This window comes from Vicugna pacos, chromosome 10 (assembly GCF_048564905.1).
Source record: "Vicugna pacos chromosome 10, VicPac4, whole genome shotgun sequence".
NCBI lineage: Eukaryota > Metazoa > Chordata > Mammalia > Artiodactyla > Camelidae > Vicugna > Vicugna pacos.
In genome coordinates this window covers 70462766-70478363 of record NC_132996.1, presented here as the reverse complement: position 1 = coordinate 70478363, position 15598 = coordinate 70462766, and the positions used below count along the sequence as shown (strand labels likewise).

At 55.4% G+C, this 15598-nt stretch overlaps 1 protein-coding gene across 2 annotated transcripts; it reads left to right on the top strand.

Annotated features, from left to right (window-relative positions):
- Positions 1-1973: 1973 nt before the first annotated feature.
- UNC93B1 (unc-93 homolog B1, TLR signaling regulator) lies at positions 1974-12460 on the top strand. 2 transcript variants are annotated; one of them, XM_072970447.1, is made up of 11 exons: positions 1974-2187; positions 2348-2489; positions 3043-3196; positions 5691-5852; positions 6060-6192; positions 6670-6763; positions 7344-7468; positions 7943-8125; positions 8678-8951; positions 10736-10854; positions 11723-12460. In XM_072970447.1, exons 1-11 carry the CDS (start codon positions 2092-2094, stop codon positions 12032-12034), a joined length of 1794 nt encoding a protein of 597 aa, XP_072826548.1. In that variant the 5' UTR covers positions 1974-2091; the 3' UTR covers positions 12035-12460. The 2 variants fall into 2 exon arrangements, with proteins under 2 accessions (XP_072826548.1, XP_072826549.1); XM_072970448.1 differs by lacking the exon at positions 5691-5852.
- Positions 12461-15598: the final 3138 nt, after the last annotated feature.

Below are 15598 nucleotides of genomic sequence, written 5' to 3'. Positions count from 1 at the left end.
CTATGAACATTGGGGTGCAGGTGTCGTCCTGAAGTTGATTTCCTTCTGGATACAAGCCCAGGAGTGGGATTCCTGGGTCATACGGTAAGTCTATTCCTAGTCTTTTGAGGAATCTCCACACTGTTTTCCATAGTGGCTGCACCAATCTGCATTCCCACCAGCAGTGTAGGAGGGTTCCCCTTTCTCCACAGCCTCTCCAGCATTTGTCATTTGTGGATTTTTGAATGACGGCCATTCTGACTGGTGTGAGGTGATACCTCATTGTAGTTTTGATTTGCATTTCTCTGATAATTAGTGATATTGAACATTTTTTCATGTGCTTTTTGATCATTTGTATGTCTTCCTTGGAGAATTGCTTGTTCAGGTCTTCTGCCCATTTTTGGATTGGGTTGTTTATTTTTTTCTTATTGAGTCGTATGAGCTGCTTATATATTCTGGAGATCAAGCCTTTGTCGGTTTCACTTGCAAAAATTTTCTCCCATTCCGTAGGTTTTCTTCTTGTTTTAATTCTTGTTTCCTTTGCTGTGCAGAAGCTTGTAAGTTTCATTAGGTCCCATTTGTTTATTCTTGCTTTTATTTCTTCTACGAGAAAATTTTTGAAATGTATGTCAGATAATGTTTTGCCTATGTTTTCCTCTAGGAGGTTTATTGTATCTTGTCTTACGTTTAAGTCTTTAATCCATTTTGAGTTGATTTTTGTATATGGTGTAAGGGAGTGTTCTAGCTTCATTGTTTTACATGCTGCTGTCCAGTTTTCCCAACACCATTTGCTGAAGAGACTGTCTTTATTCCATTGTATATTCTTGCCTCCTTTGTCAAAGATGAGTTGACCAAAAGTTTGTGGTTCATTTCTGGGCTCTCTATTCTGTTCCATTGGTCTATATGTCTGTTTTGGTACCAATACCATGCTGTCTTGATGACTGTAGCTCTATAGTATTGTCTGAAGTCTGGGAGAGTTATTCCTCCAGCCTCTTTCTTTCTCTTCAGTAATGCTTTGGCAATTCTAGGTCTTTGTTGTTTGTGCTTTTGATGTCACATCCAGGAATTAATTGCCAAGACCCATGTTAAGGAACTTCGATGTTTTCTTCTTAGAGTTTTGAGTTATTAGGTCTTAGGTTTAAGTCTTCCATTCATTTTGAGTTAATTTTTGTGAGTAGTGTAAGACAGAGGTTCAATTTCATTTTCAGCATGTGGTTATCCAGTTTTCCCAACACCATTTGTTGAAGAGACTGTACTAGGAACTGGATATTTTAAAAAGCTTCCCAGATATTTCTAATCAGGGCGGCACCCAGAGCTGTGGTGTATCAGCTCCAGCAAGGCGGCAACTCCATGGGCTCTCACTGCAGCCCCGGACCCAGTGCCCAGTGGGGCAAGGGTAGTGGCTCTGGACCCTGCTGCAGGGTGGTGATGGGGTTCAGCAGCCTCTACAATCTTGGCTTCCCAGTGGTCATGCCAGAGTTCCCACTTACAGATGCCAAAAGGAAGCTCAGGGAACGTGAGAAACGGACACTAGCTGCCAAGTTCAGTTGTGGGAGCCCTTTGTGCGGCTGCTAGTGGGAGCTCTTTGCTGACCTGCAAACAGGCCAAGTGGGGCCTGGAGGTGGGGTAGAGATGACAGTGGTGATGCTTAGGGGAGCTTATTATGGCCCTGGCATGTTCCTAAGGCTTTGAGTTAACTCAGTAATCCCAAAATAGCCCTTGGAACTAATACTGAATATCCCTGTTAGGTGAGGAAACTGAAGCACAGAGAAGTGGAGTCAATCCCCGAAGTCACATCAGGAAGTGGCGGAGCAGGGATTCGAACTCGCACTTGGCAACCCTAAGGCCAAATCTGAACCGACTGCCGATGGACACATGGGCACTTACACACACACACGAACACGCACACGCGCGCGCACACACACACACACACACACACACACACACACGCACGCACACACGCTGGGCACGCCCCCAGCCACGCTGGGCCTGCCCCCCCGGAGTCGGTGGCCGCGAGGCGGGGCGGAGCAGGTCCCGGCGGCCGGAGGAAGTGCCCGGCCCGCTGCTGGGACTCACGGGTGTCGCCGCGAGTCCTCTGGGTGGGGTCCAGCTATGGAGGCGGAGCCGCCGCTCTACCCAGTGGCCGGAGCTGCGGGTCCGCAGGGCGATGAGGACCGGCTCGGGGTCCCCGACGGGCCCGAGGCCCCAGTGAGCGGGGACGGGGATGGCATGGGGACGCGGGGTACGGGGAGGCTGGGTGCCGGGAGGGCCGGGATCTCCCCGCCGCGAGTGAGATGCGGCCCCGGGGCCGGGGTGCGGGGAGCCCGGGGCGCCCTGGCCGGGTGTGAGCGCCGCGCGTGCCCCGCAGCTGGACGAGCTGGTGGGCGCGTACCCCAACTACAACGAGGAGGAGGAGGAGCGCCGCTACTACCGCCGCAAGCGGCTCGGCGTGCTCAAGAACGTGCTGGCGGCCAGCGCGGGCGGCACGCTCACCTACGGCGTCTACCTGGGTAGGTGGCCCGCCGCGCGCCGCGCTGTTCCGCCGGGGCCAGGCGAGGGGCCACGGCCCGGCAGGCGCGGCGCTGGAACCCAAGGCTCCCGCGCCGCCTCCCTCCCCAGACCTGAGGTTTCTCAGGGAAAGAGAAACGCTGGGGCCAGTCGGCCTCCCTTCCTCTTTCACTTCCCCGACTGCGCCCTCGCAGATGCAGCGGCGGCCTCCCCACAGCGGGGCGGGGGCCTTGCAGTGACCCAGCCAGAGCCTTCCTGAATGTGTGGGGAGGGGGCTGGGCGCCCTGGGCCGTTCTGCTGCCTTAGGAGTCAGGGGCACTGGGGTCCAAGAGGCCAGGGGAGCAATGCAGGGCGGGGCCGGGGGGCTGGATTCAAGCCACTGCCGCTGCCACTGGCTGGCAGGACGCTTGGTCCAGCCTGTCCTCATGGGTGTTAAGAGTCCGGGATCCCTTCGGTGCCTGGAGCCCCCTCCGAGGCTTGTGTTCCAGCCTCTGGTTGGTTGCCGCCAGAGCCAGGCCGCCCCCTCCATGCCTGCTCCCCCCACCTCCCCACCAGGCCTCCTGCAGATGCAGCTGATCCTGCACTACGATGAGACCTACCGCGAGGTGAAGTATGGCAACATGGGGCTGCCGGACATCGACAGCAAGATGCTGATGGGCATCAACGTGACGCCCATCGCCGCCCTGCTCTACACACCTGTGCTCATCAGGTGTGAATCTGCTGTCCCCATGTGGGCTAAGCTGTCACCCCTATCTTGAAGGGGTGCAAGAGCTGTTGGACCATGGGGTCCCCAGCTGCCCTGGTGTTCTTGGGTGAGAGAGAAGGGGTGAAATTCAGGTTTGAGGAAGAAGCAAGAGCTTTGCCTCAGAAGACTTTGGGTTTCAAGCAACAGAAATTCATCTAGGCTCCTTCCCTTAGCTTACCTGTGCCCATGTGGCATCACCCTTATGGCCTCCATGGCCCAGAGCCACAGTGACTTTCTGGGGTCAGGGCTGTGGAGTTTCTGTAGAGACTCTGATCAGTCAGCAAGGCCCAGACACCCACCCCTGGCCCAATCAGCTGTGGCAGTGCTGAGGGAAATTTCTCACTGAAAAGGGCATGGCTGGGCAGGTGCCCCAGGGGGTCTACTCTAGACCAGAGCCTTGGAGGCATCTGGTCCAGCCTTCAGGCCAGTGCAAAACTCCCCTCCACAAGTACCCTGCCCAGTGGGTAGGTCTGTGTTCACAGGGGACCCAGAGACTAGTGGACAGATTGGATGGGTGTTAGTTCCCCTGTCTTTAAATAAAAACACCCCCCCCGAACTCCTTTATCACAATGGCACAAACAATCTTAGAATCATAATTGAAATCAGAAAGAAGAAAAGCCTTCCCAAGCCCTCCAGGCAATCCGCCGCCTCTGCTGTTGCCCGGACGTGCGTGGGCAGCATTTCCGTCCTCGTCGCTCGAGCGAGCCTGTGCGAAACGCCACTTTTGCTTTCTTTTCACTGCACATGTCTTGGCCTGCTCCAGGGTGAGGACTTCCATGATGTTAGCATCTTCTGCAGAGATGTGGGCACTGAACTGTGCCTCAGAGTGGGACCTTGTGACTCCCTCTCCTTTGCATGTTCACTTTGTGCTTCTGGCTGTTTCCTCATGTTAAAATTAAAAAGGAAACCTCCTAGGATAAATTCTCAGTGCTGCCCTTATGAGGTCAGCAGCATATAAACGGCTTTACAGCTCTTGAAACTCTTATTAATAGCTAACTCTTACTTCGGTTCCTTTGTGCTGGACACGTTATAAATATTATTTCATTCCCTACAATCCAGGGTGGGTGCACTAATCTTAGACATGGAGAAACCAAGAGGTTGAACCCATTCCCACAGGCAGAACTGGCAGACTGAAGGTCTGAACCCAAGCAGAGTGACTCCAAACCCCTAGGCTTGCCCCCTGCCCCTGCCCTGCCTAAACTCCCAGGCTGATTTTCCAAAGGGCTGAGCCACCTGCGTGACCACTGGCTGCATGTGTCATCTTTAAAACCACAGCGTCCCCAGCAATGAGTGCTAGTATTTTTACTTTTTGCTGTTTTGCTCCATCAAAATGTACAGGGCAGTTTTGGTGCCCTCCCCCATATAGATCAGAGGGGCTGCCTATCTATTTACTATATGGCAAGATAAGGATAATTAAAGAACCAGGGCCCTGTAATAGAAGAGAAAAGGATTGTCTCAGAAAACCAGTCATTGAGCTTTGAGCTTCCTGGGACCTGACAAAGAGAGAAAATAATGATCACTCGGGAAACAAACAAACCAAACAAACCCAACCCAAAGATCAAGGTAGTGGGGTTTTTTTTTTAAGTTATATGCCTTTATTTTCTTTCAATTTTTAAAGATGTTTATTGAAATATAGTCAGTTTACAATGTTATAAACTTATATAACTGTGCCTTTATTTTTCTCGGGGGGTAGTAATTAGGTTTATTTATTTTTTTAAGGGAGGTACTGCGGATTAAACCCAGGACCTTGCGCATGCTAAGCATGTGCTCTACCACTGAGCTATACCCACACCCTGAAGTAGTGGGTTTTTAGCCTGACCAGCCTCCATGCCCTGAATGGGCCCTTATCCTGTCACTCATTACCCCCTTTGAGTACAGTATGACATTTTCCCAGAGCCAGTGAAGCTGTTGTTCTAGGAGCCAGTGAGGAGGAACCTTCCTGGCTGACCACAGTGGACTGAACAGGGAATGTGCGGAGAGAAAGGGGTGCCAGTGTGCTTCTCTCTGCTCCTCCGTTTCCTTGGCCCAGCCTGGGATGAGTCCCTTGGACGTTCACCTGGGCCCTGCAGTCACAGCACATGGGTGGAGCAGCGGGGCTGGTGAGTTAGCCCAGAACACAAATGAGGGCTGCATGTACCCAGGGGCCAGTGACTCATGACACCTCCTCCCGGCTTTATCTCCTCTGTCCTTGCAAGTGGCCATCAGAGGCTGGAGGTCTGGGCTCTAAGACCACATTACAGCCGTGGAAACTGAAGTGTGGATATAGTGGCTCACCTGAGGCCACCAGCAAGCCTGTATCCCTGAGACTCAATCTTAGGGCCCTTGAATCCAAGGCCAGGGGTCCCTTCCCACCTCACCCAGCATCGTAAGCTGGGACCTGGCATTGTGGCCACTCTGGTTTTGGGCCACGGCAGTCTGGGGGGGCCCATGGTGCCAGCATCCCTCCTACTGCCCGCAGGTTTTTTGGTACCAAGTGGATGATGTTCCTGGCTGTGGGCATCTATGCCCTCTTTGTCTCCACCAACTACTGGGAGCGCTACTACACCCTTGTGCCCTCAGCCGTGGCCCTGGGCATGGCCATTGTGCCTCTGTGGGCCTCCATGGGCAACTACATCACCAGGTGAGCCTGGTGGGCAGCAGGGTGGGAGACTGGAGACCTGGCCGAGCCTCGGCTGGCGGACCGACCTTGGACCAGCCCCATCCACCCTCTGGGCCTCAGTTTTCCTGTCGTGAGAGACAGGGGCTGGCCAGCTGGTAACCCTGGGTGCAGGAAGTGGCATCTGGCAGAGGTTGGGCTGGGGAGAGCCTTCTCTCCTTTGTGGTTCAGGATGGCCCAGAAATACTACGAGTACTCCCACTACAAGGAGCAGGATGAGCAGGGCCCCCAACGGCGCCCACCTCGGGGCTCCCACGCACCCTATCTCCTGGTCTTCCAAGCCATCTTCTATAGCTTCTTCCACGTGAGTGCTATGTATGGGGACACTGGGGGGTGGGTGGTATCCAGGCCCAGAACTCACACATCGGAGCCCATTCCAGTCTCTTCTTCAGACCTCTAGTCCTACTGTCCTTTTTTTTTTTTAAGGGGAAGAGGTAACTAGGTTTATTTGTTTACTTATTTTTTAAGTGGAGGCACTGGGTATTGAACACAGGACCTTGTGCTTGTTAGGCAGGTACTCTACCACTGAGCTATCTCCTCCCCACCCCACTGTCCTTTCTTGAGCCAGCCCCTGCTTGCTTCTAGTCACTGAGACCTCATTCCCTCCCTGTCCACAGTGCTGACCAGGAGGAAGTACTCCTGCTTTGGCCACCCCCTGTCCCCCAGAGGTGGGAGGGCTCCTGTCCTCCCGAGGCTGTGCCAGACCCCTCCCAGATCATGCCTGTGCCCCCTGCCTGGTTCCATGTCCCAAGCCTGACCCAAGCTGCCCTCCTGCCCACAGCTGAGCTTTGCCTGTGCCCAGCTCCCCATGATCTACTTCCTGAACCACTACCTGTATGACCTGAACCACACGCTGTACAATGTGCAGAGCTGCGGTAAGTCCTTCCGGGGGTGGGGTCCCAAGGTCTGCTCACCTCTCCATGGAGTCATGCAGCAGATACTGGGCCCCCAAGAGCAGAGAGGATGCCCTTACTCACAGGGTTCAAGGCCGAGAGCTTGATGTCCTACAGCTCTGGTGAATGAGGTACAGGCCTTGTAGTCAGGACATCTGACCCAGCCTGGGGTGGCAGGGGTTGAGGGTGGCAGTCAGGGAAGGCTGCCTGGAAGAGTTGCCATCTAGGCTGAAGCCGCCTATGGGAATCTCTCAGGGCCAAGTGTACCCTTAGTGAAGGGCAAATGAATGGAGGTGGAAAGTGAACTGGCTCCCACTGCAGCCTCAGGGCAGGCAGTAGGGCAGGGAAGAGGGGGAGGTGCTCTTCTCCTTGGGGTGCTTTCAGCCCCAGGGGCCTTCACCTCCAAAGTGCTTCCCAAACAGCGCGTTTGAACGCACGGTCCTCGCCCACCTCCTCCAACCCTCCCCTCTCACCCGCCTGCTTTGCTGCACTTCTTTGTGGCTGAATTGATAGTGTGCCCTGCGCCCTGCCTCACAACGCCCCCCACCCTCCACTTTCTCAGGCACTAACAGCCAGGGCATCCTCAGCGGCTTCAACAAGACGGTTCTGCGGACGCTACCGCGGAGCCGAAACCTCATCGTGGTGGAGAGCGTCCTCATGGCGGTGGCCTTCCTGGCCATGCTGCTGGTAAGGCCCAGGATGGGGGTGCGGCGGAGTCAGGTCTGGGACCGTGGCGGGGAGAGAGGAGTGCGGTCTGGTCTGGGCGCACTGATGGCCAGTCGGGAGTCAGGGCTGAGTCCTGGAAGGCGGACTGAGGCTAGGAGCTGGGCTTGAGGCTTGGGGGCGTGGCTGATGCCTGTGGACTGAGAGAGAAGTTGGAAACCCAGGGGCCAGTGACAGAGGGTCCAGGGTCAAGCTGGAGACAGGGTCCTAGAGGACTGGCTGTGACAAGGACGGAACCACCGGCTGAGGGTCAGGAGGTGTGGCTCAAACCTGGGGGCGGTACCGGGAGGCAGAACCGGGGGCCTTGGGGGCGTGGCCTTTGCCTGAAGGCAGGGCTGGGAGACAAGGCCCCGCCTGTGGATATACCTGAGGGGCGGGGCTGTGCCCCGGGGGTGGGGGAAGGTGCTGCTGGCCGCAGGGTCACCGCCTTGTCCGCAGGTGCTGGGCTTCTGCGGCGCTGCGTACCGGCCCACCGAGGAGATCGACCTGCGCAGCGTGGGCTGGGGCAACATCTTCCAGCTGCCCTTTAAGCACGTGCGCGACTTCCGCCTGCGCCACCTTGTGCCCTTCTTTATCTACAGCGGCTTCGAGGTGCTCTTTGCTTGCACTGGTCTCGCTCTGGTGAGTGCAGCCTGCAGAGGGTTGCCAGATAAAATACACGATGTCCAAGTAAATTTGATTTTCAGATAAACAAGGAATAAGTTTTGAATATATGTATAAGTATGCACCACCCCATTTTATATAAGGGACTTGAACATCAGCAGATTTTGATATGGGTGCAGGGTTCCTGGAACCAGTCTGCCGCGGATACCCAGGGGCAGTTGTAGGCCCAGATATTCCCCTCCCTCTTTCTTTTCCCTCCCTTCCCCCATCCCCCTTCATCCTTGGGAAAGTTACTTTAACCTCTCTGAGCCTTTCCTTATCTGTGAAGTGTTTAATGACCATGCTCACGTCCAGAGGTGTTGTGCTGTTGAAATGGGATGACATTCCATGTGGGGTTTCAGCCTTGGTGTCTGGGGACACTGTCTGAGCATTTTCTCATTGTCCGTCCCTGAGCAACCTTCCTACGGGCCTTGGAGGGAGCTGGCCCCGAGGTGGCCTGAAATGAGATCCTGTGGGGAAGGCCAGAGCCCTGGTCAGTTGACCCTCCAACACTCATCCCTGTCCCCCCAGGGCTATGGCGTGTGCTCAGTGGGGCTGGAACGCCTGGCATACCTCCTTGTGGCTTACAGCCTAGGTGCCTCGGCAGCCTCTGTCCTGGGCCTGCTGGGGCTGTGGCTGCCACGCCCGGTGCCCCTGGTGGCTGGGGCTGGACTGCACCTGCTGCTCACTCTCAGCCTCTTTTTCTGGGCCCCGGCGCCTCGGGTCCTGCAACACATCTGGATCCTCTATGTAGCAGCCGCCCTCTGGGGTGTGGGCAGCGCCCTCAACAAGACTGGGCTCAGCGGTGAGTACAACAATGCACCCTAGGATGGCTGGGTGGGGGCCACGTGGCTCCCTCAGGGCGGTTGTGGGGAGCCCAGATATCCCAGGGACAGGGACATGTGGGCTGACAGACACACTGAAGGTCAGCCGTGGGGTCCCGTGGACTGAAGGTAGGTGGGGCTTCCAGTGGGCACTCTAGGGGTGGAAGGAAGTCCCGTGGACACTGTAGGGCCAGATGAGGAGGGCTGTGGACATCCTGAAGGCAGGTGTGGGAGTCGCATGCCATGAACATCCCGTGGACTCCCCAGGGTAGGCAGGGGAGTCAGCATGGGATCTTGTCACTACATTGCCTGGGGCTCGGTGAACACCTCTTAGGGACGATGTGAAAAACACACTGGGGATACCTTGTTTTCATACCAGGGGACAACGCCCGCCTTGGCATAGTTTCCATGACCCTGGAAGTAGATGGGGGGTCTTTGCCCCAGGGGGCATGGGAAGCAGCCAGTGACCCTGTCCACACTCCAGGGGTTATGTGCAGATATGGATATGGCCTTTTTATGGAGAGGAGCTGGGAGGAGCCATAAAACCCCAGCACCAATCTGCGGAGTCTAGGCCGGGAGTCTGGGCTGCTGGGGTGGGGGCGATGGTAAAAGGGGCCCTGCCTACAGAAAGGAGGGGGTGGGACAGAGTTCAGCTGTGTGATGCTCTCTGCCCACAGATGAGCGTATGTCAGCGGCATGCAGCTGGTACACGTGGGTGCAGCCATTTTGGTGTCCCACACTGGCATCTGTTCTGATGGGCCAGTGCTGTTAACAGTTCTGGACATCACCCTTGTATGACATGGTGGAGGTCATACCTGCTGCAGGCAGGGAAGGAGATGGTTCAAGCAATCCCAGCACCCACCATCCAAGAGTCAGACATCTATATCCACCGTGGAGGATGGAGCCCCACACTCTGGACCACCTTCTTTTGGCTGTTTTGTTCAGGGGCTGGACCTTGAGTTCATGATATGTCTGGACTTGGGCCTAGTCCCAACATCCCCTTCTGCCCAGCTCTGCTTCCTGCCTCCTCTAGTGGCCGCCAGGGAGCTCCATAGGGTACAGTCACACTGCCGGACCTCAGGATGGGGGTGGGAATGGGAGTGGAGGGGCGGGCGAGGGTGCAGTTTGCCAGGTGCTGTGCGTGCTTTCTCCCATTAAAATCTCGCAACACAGCATATACGCGTCATCTCATTTTACAGATGACAAAAGTGGCTCTGGGGAGTTAATTTAGACCAAGTCATCCACAGAGCCAACATTTGAATCCACATCTCTGTACCAACTCTATCCACCTTTCAGTGCTGACAGTAGAGTCTGAATCTCCTGACTCCCTGTCCAGTGCTCTTTCTGCCCACCCTGGGGAGGATTCTTTGGGAAACAAGTTCCTCCCTCCCAACTTCAGGCCTGAGTTGCAGAAAGCTTGTTGCTGTAGCATTTTGCCCTTCCTGAGCCCTGGGTGAGGAGAAAGAACCCCTGCAGGCCTGGAACTGTGCGCCTAGGGTCCAGGAGAGGACAAGATGTGACTGCGCATAGAACTTTCCACTTTTGAGGCCACATGTGTGTCCCAGAGTAGGCCCACTGCATCCCAGCAAGGGAGCTCACTGCGCCTGCCTCAGCTCTGCTCCCAGGCAGGTGATCACCAGGGTGTCCACTGGGGGGCAGGCCAAAACCAGTTTACATGGGATTTCTAGAGGCTCCAGCCAAGAGCAGCAGCCCTAGGCCCCAAGTGACTTTCCCCCTCTTTTTGCCCTGTCCCCTCTGCCTGCAGCACTCCTGGGAATTCTGTATGAGGACAAAGAGAGGCAAGACTTCATCTTCACCATCTACCACTGGTGGCAGGCCTTGGCCATTTTCGCAGTCTACTTGGGCTCAAGCCTGCCCATGAAGGTGAGGGGGCAGGGTGGGAGGAGAGCTACCCCCTCCCCGACCCCCCTTCTGTGTGCCAGTCCTGGCTTCCCAGCTCCTGAAGGACACCACTCCCCAGGGGCTAAGCCCTGGGCCAAGCGCATTGGGTAGCCCCAAACCCAGCACTCACTTCCTGCCTGACCTTCTGCTGGCCTCAGTTTACCCATCTCTGAAAGGGTTCACAGTTTGTTCTTTCCTTGTGGGCACATCCCAGCCACCTTGTGGGTAGTTTGGTAACCTGTTCACTAGATGTTGGTCTCTGAGCTGGATGCCCAGGCTCTGTCTCCCTTTTTGGCCCTCGGGGGTCCTCATGCTCTGCTCCCACCCACTGGTGGGTGAGTTTAGCAGGTCCCGACCAACATTTGAAAAAGAGAAATAGAATAGGAAATAGCACGGAGTATGCATGTGGTGAATATGAGTGTCTGTACTGAGTTATGACATTGAATTGTTTCTGACTGCAAATTACAGTCAAAATCTCCATCATTGCTTATGATCCCCACATGTAAGCGACGGTCATCTAAGCCCTGGCAAAGGAGGACCAGGCCTGTGTCCAGCACATATCAACATCTTCATGTCTACCCTATAAGGCAAAGGGATTATCACTACGTTTAGGGAAACAGCCCCTGAGAGGTCGGGTGACCGTAAGGGACAGAGCTGAGGTTTCAGCCTTGCCCGCAGTGTGCCCAGAAAGCATGGATGGTGGGGCAGCTCCCGGGAGGAGGGAAGGACTGCAGAGGAGCTGCGAGGTGGGTGTGCTACAGAGGAGTGGGTCTCTCCGGGTGAGGATCTGGCCCGGGAACGTGCGGGACTGACAGCCCCGGGTCCCCTGGGTCCCTCCCTGTGCCCCCAGGCTAAGCTGGCGGTGCTGCTGGTGACGCTGGTGGCGGCCGCTGCCTCGTACCTGTGGATGGAGCAGAAGCTGCGGCGGGGTGTGGTCCCGCGCCAGCCACGCATCCCGCGGCCCCAGCACAAGGTGCGCGGCTACCGCTACCTGGAGGAGGACAACTCGGACGAGAGCGACGTGGAGAGCGAGCGCGGCGGCGGCGGAGGCCGGGGAGACGGCGTGGAGGAGGAGGCGCCGCCCGCCGGGCCGCGGGCGGGCCCCGAACCAGCCTGCCCCTACGAACAGGCACTGGAAGGCGATAGGTCCGAGGAGCAGTGAAGGGCCCAGCCTGACAGCCGGCCTCAGGGCACTGCGTCTCAGGCTGGGGCCGCTCTGATTCTGCGCCAGCTTCTGGAAGGACCCTCTGCGCGCCCCTCTGCACGTTCGGAACGCCCCTCCTAGAGCCCGGGGCACCTGGAGCTTGGGATTCGCCCCGCAGCCCCCTCCACGGAGGGGTGGGACCTCGAGATCCCTCTGCCAGGCCCAGGGTTCGAGAGACAGCACAGCTGAAACCCCCCTTCGACCCTTGGGGCCGCTTTCCACGACCTCCTCCCTGGCCCCAGGCCCGGGGCAGGGAGCCCCTAGTCCCGCCCCAGCTCTGCTACAGGCCAGGGCCCAGCGTGTCGCACGCTTTGCACGTCCTGTTCACATGGTCCGCCATGAGGTGCATAAAGAAAATGAGCAATAAAGAGATTTTGTATTGTCCTGATTGGGTGATCTCCTGCCTTGGGGGAACACGGAGAGCGCCAGGGATGTGGGTCAGGCTGATCCAGCAGCTGGGGCACTATAGTCCTGACCTGCCCTTGCCGGGAGGGTCCTCTAAGCCCCACCCAGCAGGCTGTCCTCGCTCCTGGAGGCCCAGCCCCTCCCCCCACCCACCTGCTTTTGCGAGTCCCACCCCATCCACTCAGGAGAAAGAAGCACCTGGGGTGGCCTGTAGAGATCACAGCGGAGGGTGTGACAGGGCTGCCAGTCCCTTGTGGGTCTAGAGGATGGAACAGAGTCCCGAGGCCCATGTCCGGCTGCCCCCTCCTTAGCAAGAACCCCCAGGCTTACCGCCCACTCCCGCCCTTTCTGTTTTTTTTTTTTTCTGTCTCTTTGGGATGCTTCTGCCAGAAGCTCCCCAAGGGTCTCCTTTGGGGGCAGAGTCCACTTCTGAGCCTTATGTGGGTCACTCCATGTCCCGTATGGGCTTGGGCATGGATGTCTGAGCCCAGGTAAACTTGGCCACTGACCTCTCTGGGCTACAGTCTCAGCTGCGATGCCCAAGAGAGATGCAGAGGCTGGTGGGAGGGGGCAGATCCCTAGGCCGGAGGGTGGCTCCCCACCATGGGGAGAGGAAACTGAGACCCACTGTGAAGGGTTTTGTGAGGCCTTTGGACATGTGTCCACTCTGAGCAAACTAAAGTCCAGGTGGTTCGCAGTTTCAACATTAGATCAGGCCACAGTACTTTCACATCACATCTTTGAGAAGCTGGGTTTCCTGTGGTTTGGGGATAAAAAGTGAAAATCACCATAGAACAAGAAATGAGGCTGGGGGTGTCCCGTCTGGTTCTAAGGTTTGAGAAGCTAACTGGTGCACACAAATGATTAGAAGGTAGTGGTGGTTCTTAGAGAATGAAACTCCATTTCTTTTTTCTATTGATGCGCATTATACTTTCTAATTGATTACTGAGTTATCAGAACATAAATATTTATTAAGTTGGTTGGACATAAAATAATTCACAAATAGGATAGTTAGGTATTTCTTCTGGCCTAGGAGCACTTTGAAAAAAGTTACTGAGACACTAAGGGTGCCGTGAAAAGAGAAAATTTGGGCAGCTCTGAGTTAGCAACAGGGCAGGCACAGAGTGAGTTTTCGACGCACATCAGCTGATAATGTTAAGTACATACAGTGAGTCCCTTGCTGGACACCCCCCGCCCCTCCTCCCCTTGTCCAGACAACTGGCTGCATCCATTCTGGAAGCAGGCTAGGGAAGGTGGTTGCACCTATGGTCTGTGAGCCCTGGGAAGGGAGCCCCCCTCAGGGTCTGCTGTGAACCAACATCAACTAGTTGCCAAGTTGTTTTTGGCAGATCCAGGAGTCCTGCAATCAAGGAGGCAGCGAGAACTACAGCTGCCGTGAGCCTCCCCACCAGGTGGCCTCTCCACTCAGACGGATGAAGGGCCGAAAACTGCCTGCTTGATCCACAGACTTTCAATGGCAGGCGGACCCAGATGGTCATGCAGTGTGACCAGGGGGCTGGGTGAAGCCCCACTCTGTCCTTCCCACCCCCCTCAGCATCTGGATGGAAAGGAAAGTTCTCCGAGGGCAGAGGTGGCAACATCCTCATGGCAAGATTTCTAGCTAAATTCTAGCTGGAGTTGGGCAACCAGATGCTCAGATAATGAGGGTGGGGTGACTTTTGGAAGAGTGTGGGTTCCTGGGTGTGCCAGGCAAGGGAGGGGAAGGGACGAGAATGGGTATACTGTTTCTCTTAGTTCAAAATCATTTCTAACAGTCCTTTCGATACTGGACAAAGACTCTGGTGATGAGATGGTGAAAAGGTGGCCCAGGTGCATGATGAAGCGTTTTGGGAGGGAGCATGCCTTCTGATCATGTGCCTTGCACCAGGGTGATTTCCCCATCAGAAGACTCCACACAGCCCACCTTGCAGCTCCTGGCATGTGGAAAAGACCCCAAAAATGACACAGGTAGCTGGCCACACCTATGATAAGCAACACACAGGCACACCCAGGACAGGCAGGGTAACTGTCATTCATGGTGAGATAGGAGGGAAAGGAGCAGGGTGTGGCCATTAAAAGAGTAACACAATAATTAGCACCAAGATGGTGAAAGATTCAACTCCGAGCAGATCTTGAGCTTCAGTATACGCTCATTGAAATACACTAGCTGCTAAATGGCCCTCCCACAGGTGCCAGGAGAGTTTCAAGGCTGGTCAAAAAGTGAGTGGTGGCCCAGTTTCTGGGAACCCCGGCCCCTCCCCCAAAGTAGTTGGAATAATCCAATTGGGACATGGCCATCCTCTCTCACCCCATTTTTCCTGCATCAGTGGCAGTAAGTCCCAGCAGGCTGGCTCCTTGGGGGCAGCTTAACTGAGTTATTAGCTATGAATGCCCCACCTCTTAGCAGTTCCAGGTCCGGTTGCAAACTATGACCCTGATGTTGGTGTCATCTCCCTTTGTCTCTGTCACCTCTGGATAAGGTGACTTGATGGAGGTCTGGACTCTGGAGTGGAAGACCAGACTCTCTCTTGGCCTCTGCTTCTGTGATGTTGTCAGTCTGCTCCAGGGAGATTTTAAAATGATACAAATCCTAAGACTCCACAGGGTAAGATTTTAACTGTTTAATTTCTCAATAGCACGTTAGATAGCCTGAGGTCTCCTTCTAGAAATATCTAGAGAGGCTGGATCAGAAACACACTCATTTTCAAATACATAGTTGAGCTTTCAAAAGAACAAGCAAAGCTCCTCCACTTCTCCCTTCCCCCACCCCCCACCCTGAAACAGGGGCCAACAGCAAAGAGGGGACTGGAACCCAGATTAGTCAGAAGAAGAGCTGGTGTTTCAGCGGCCAGGGTCAGGGAGGGGCTAGGTTCTGAGACCGCGGGCTGGAGTTCTAACCACGTAGGGGCCACAGCCTGAAGGCTGGGACCCTTACCAGGCACAGGGCTGGTATTAAGGCCATGTAGGAAGCTGAGACCACAGAAAAGCAACACTTTCAGGGAAAGGGATGGAAGAAATTCCACCCACAGGCACAGAAAGATGTAAGGAAATTTGGGCTCTGGTTGGGGAAAAAGGTTTCCTGGGAGAGTTTTGCATTTTCAGTTTGGAGTGCCTGCA

Bases quoted from the DNA above. Each gene is read 5' to 3' on its own strand.
- UNC93B1 (XM_072970447.1), top strand. From the start codon at position 2,092: ATGGAGGCGGAGCCGCCGCTCTACCCAGTGGCCGGAGCTGCGGGTCCG. The intron at 7,469-7,942 runs GTAAGGCCCAGG...CCTTGTCCGCAG, and splicing joins CCTTCCTGGCCATGCTGCTG to GTGCTGGGCTTCTGCGGCGC. The intron at 10,855-11,722 runs GTGAGGGGGCAG...CTGTGCCCCCAG, and splicing joins GCTCAAGCCTGCCCATGAAG to GCTAAGCTGGCGGTGCTGCT.